This window comes from Mytilus trossulus, chromosome 13 (assembly GCF_036588685.1).
Source record: "Mytilus trossulus isolate FHL-02 chromosome 13, PNRI_Mtr1.1.1.hap1, whole genome shotgun sequence".
Classification (NCBI taxonomy): domain Eukaryota; kingdom Metazoa; phylum Mollusca; class Bivalvia; order Mytilida; family Mytilidae; genus Mytilus; species Mytilus trossulus.
Window position 1 is genome coordinate 19,960,539 of NC_086385.1, and position 1,846 is coordinate 19,962,384.

At 29.1% G+C, this 1,846-nt stretch overlaps 1 protein-coding gene across 1 annotated transcript; it reads left to right on the plus strand.

Moving 5' to 3' along the window:
* Positions 1-282: 282 nt before the first annotated feature.
* LOC134694155 (merozoite surface protein 9-like) lies at positions 283-1,209 on the plus strand. Its single transcript, XM_063555151.1, has one exon. The coding sequence runs from the start codon at positions 283-285 to the stop codon at positions 1,207-1,209; it is 927 nt and encodes a 308-aa protein (XP_063411221.1).
* The last annotated feature ends 637 nt before the right edge of the window (positions 1,210-1,846 follow it).

Sequence of the window (1,846 nt, forward strand, 5' to 3'; positions counted from 1 at the left end):
ATTGCATGCAACTTTAAAATACTAGAATAAGTCGAACGCACCTTTAATAAGCAAGGACGTTAATTTCAACAGGAAAACAAATCTCCAATATATGTAGGATTTCCAGGATTTCCAGGATCCGTATTCATGTATTGGCAGCAGAGCTTACTAGTTTAAAGTAAGTGGTGTTTCTATGATGAAAACTTTGATGTCCCTGTTTCACAAAGACATTTTAAGCCGATCAATTATAACTGTAACATCGACCTAGATATTAACCTTGAGCAGTTGAGATTTATTATCAATATGGATAAATTACCTGTTTATTTGATGAAGTCTATAGAAAATGCATGTAGTATATTTGACAATTTAACATTCACAATACACGGGGATGAAAGTAAAGCACGAATATCAATAATGTTCGGACAAAGTGATAATAAACAAAGTAAACGAAAATCAAAATCTACGGAACACCGAAATAACAAAAGAATGGCTGAATATATTCAAAAAGTTACAAAAGTAGATACAAGTCAAGATAGAAATAAAAGTATTTTACAAGAAACTGTCAATATCGATGGTGATCAATTAATGGAAAATGAAAGCGCAAATATAAGGAGCGCTAAAACTAATACTATAGTAGAGAATGGTAGCCTTACATTACAGGAAAAGAATGTACTTTTTTCAAACATACATTCCAAAAAAGTTGAATTGGAAGATTTAAACAAAGTAACAAAACAACAGGAAATTAGTGACCATCAATTATTCGAAACTATGAAAACAGATGATAACGATACAACAATACCAACTCGAAATGAAAATCCAGAGCAGTCAGATGAATCTGATAAAAATGATGATGGAGATGATGATGATGATGAAGACGACGATGATGATGATGAAGATGATGATGACGACGATGGTCATAATGATGATATAATTGCAGTTGAAATCGACGATATCATTTCAAAAGCGGTGATAAAGAAAAGTAGACTTTTTTCTGATAAATTCATCGCGAAATTGAAAGGAACCGGAAATATTATAAAATATGATCGAGGATCTGATGAAGTAGAACAAGTGAATCCAAACGATATAGATTATCAAATATATAAGAAAAATGTAGAACATGACTTTATGGATGTGAGAACTTATGGATTCCGTCCGAATGATACTAACGATAAACTTTTGTTGATGGCTAAATTTGCTTTTGACAAAAAACTGTTCGTTTGTATGAAATGATTGATGTTTATATTAGATAAATTTTAAATTTTGAGAATATTGATTTCCATGATTTCGAATAACCTTCTTTTCTGTAATATTTCCACAAAAAAGTCTTTTAGTAAATAGCTTAGAATGTAAAAAAAAGTTGATATGTGACGGAATTGGAAAACCATCTGTATATATATACAATATTTATGTTCATGCTATAATAACCATTGTGACTGAGAGTAATGTTGTGAAATATTAATTCCATTGATTGTTGTTGTTTTTTAAATAGGTTTTTTTATTAAACTTCATTTAAATTTAAAGATCAGGAAAAAAAAAGATGAAAATTCTTAATGAAAATGATGTAATGTGTGAGAGTATGTATGTATGTAGTGTTGTTTGGACTATCTTCATAATATTGAAAATATGATGTGTATAACGATTGTATCATGAGTGTGTATAGATATGTAGTATGATGAATAAAAAAATGTACACTTGAAAAAAAAAAAAAAAAAAAAAAAAAAAAAAATACTAGAATACAGCTTAATTGTATACTTACTGTTTAGACTTGACGTGTATTTTCTGTCTTAACTACTTTCTTCATAGACACCAAAAATGTGGTTCAAACTAGAATTTCAATGCCTTTGATTGATACCTTTTCTGAAACTGT

Coding starts and splice junctions, on each gene's coding strand:
- LOC134694155 (XM_063555151.1), top strand. CDS start 283: ATGGATAAATTACCTGTTTATTTGATGAAGTCTATAGAAAATGCATGT.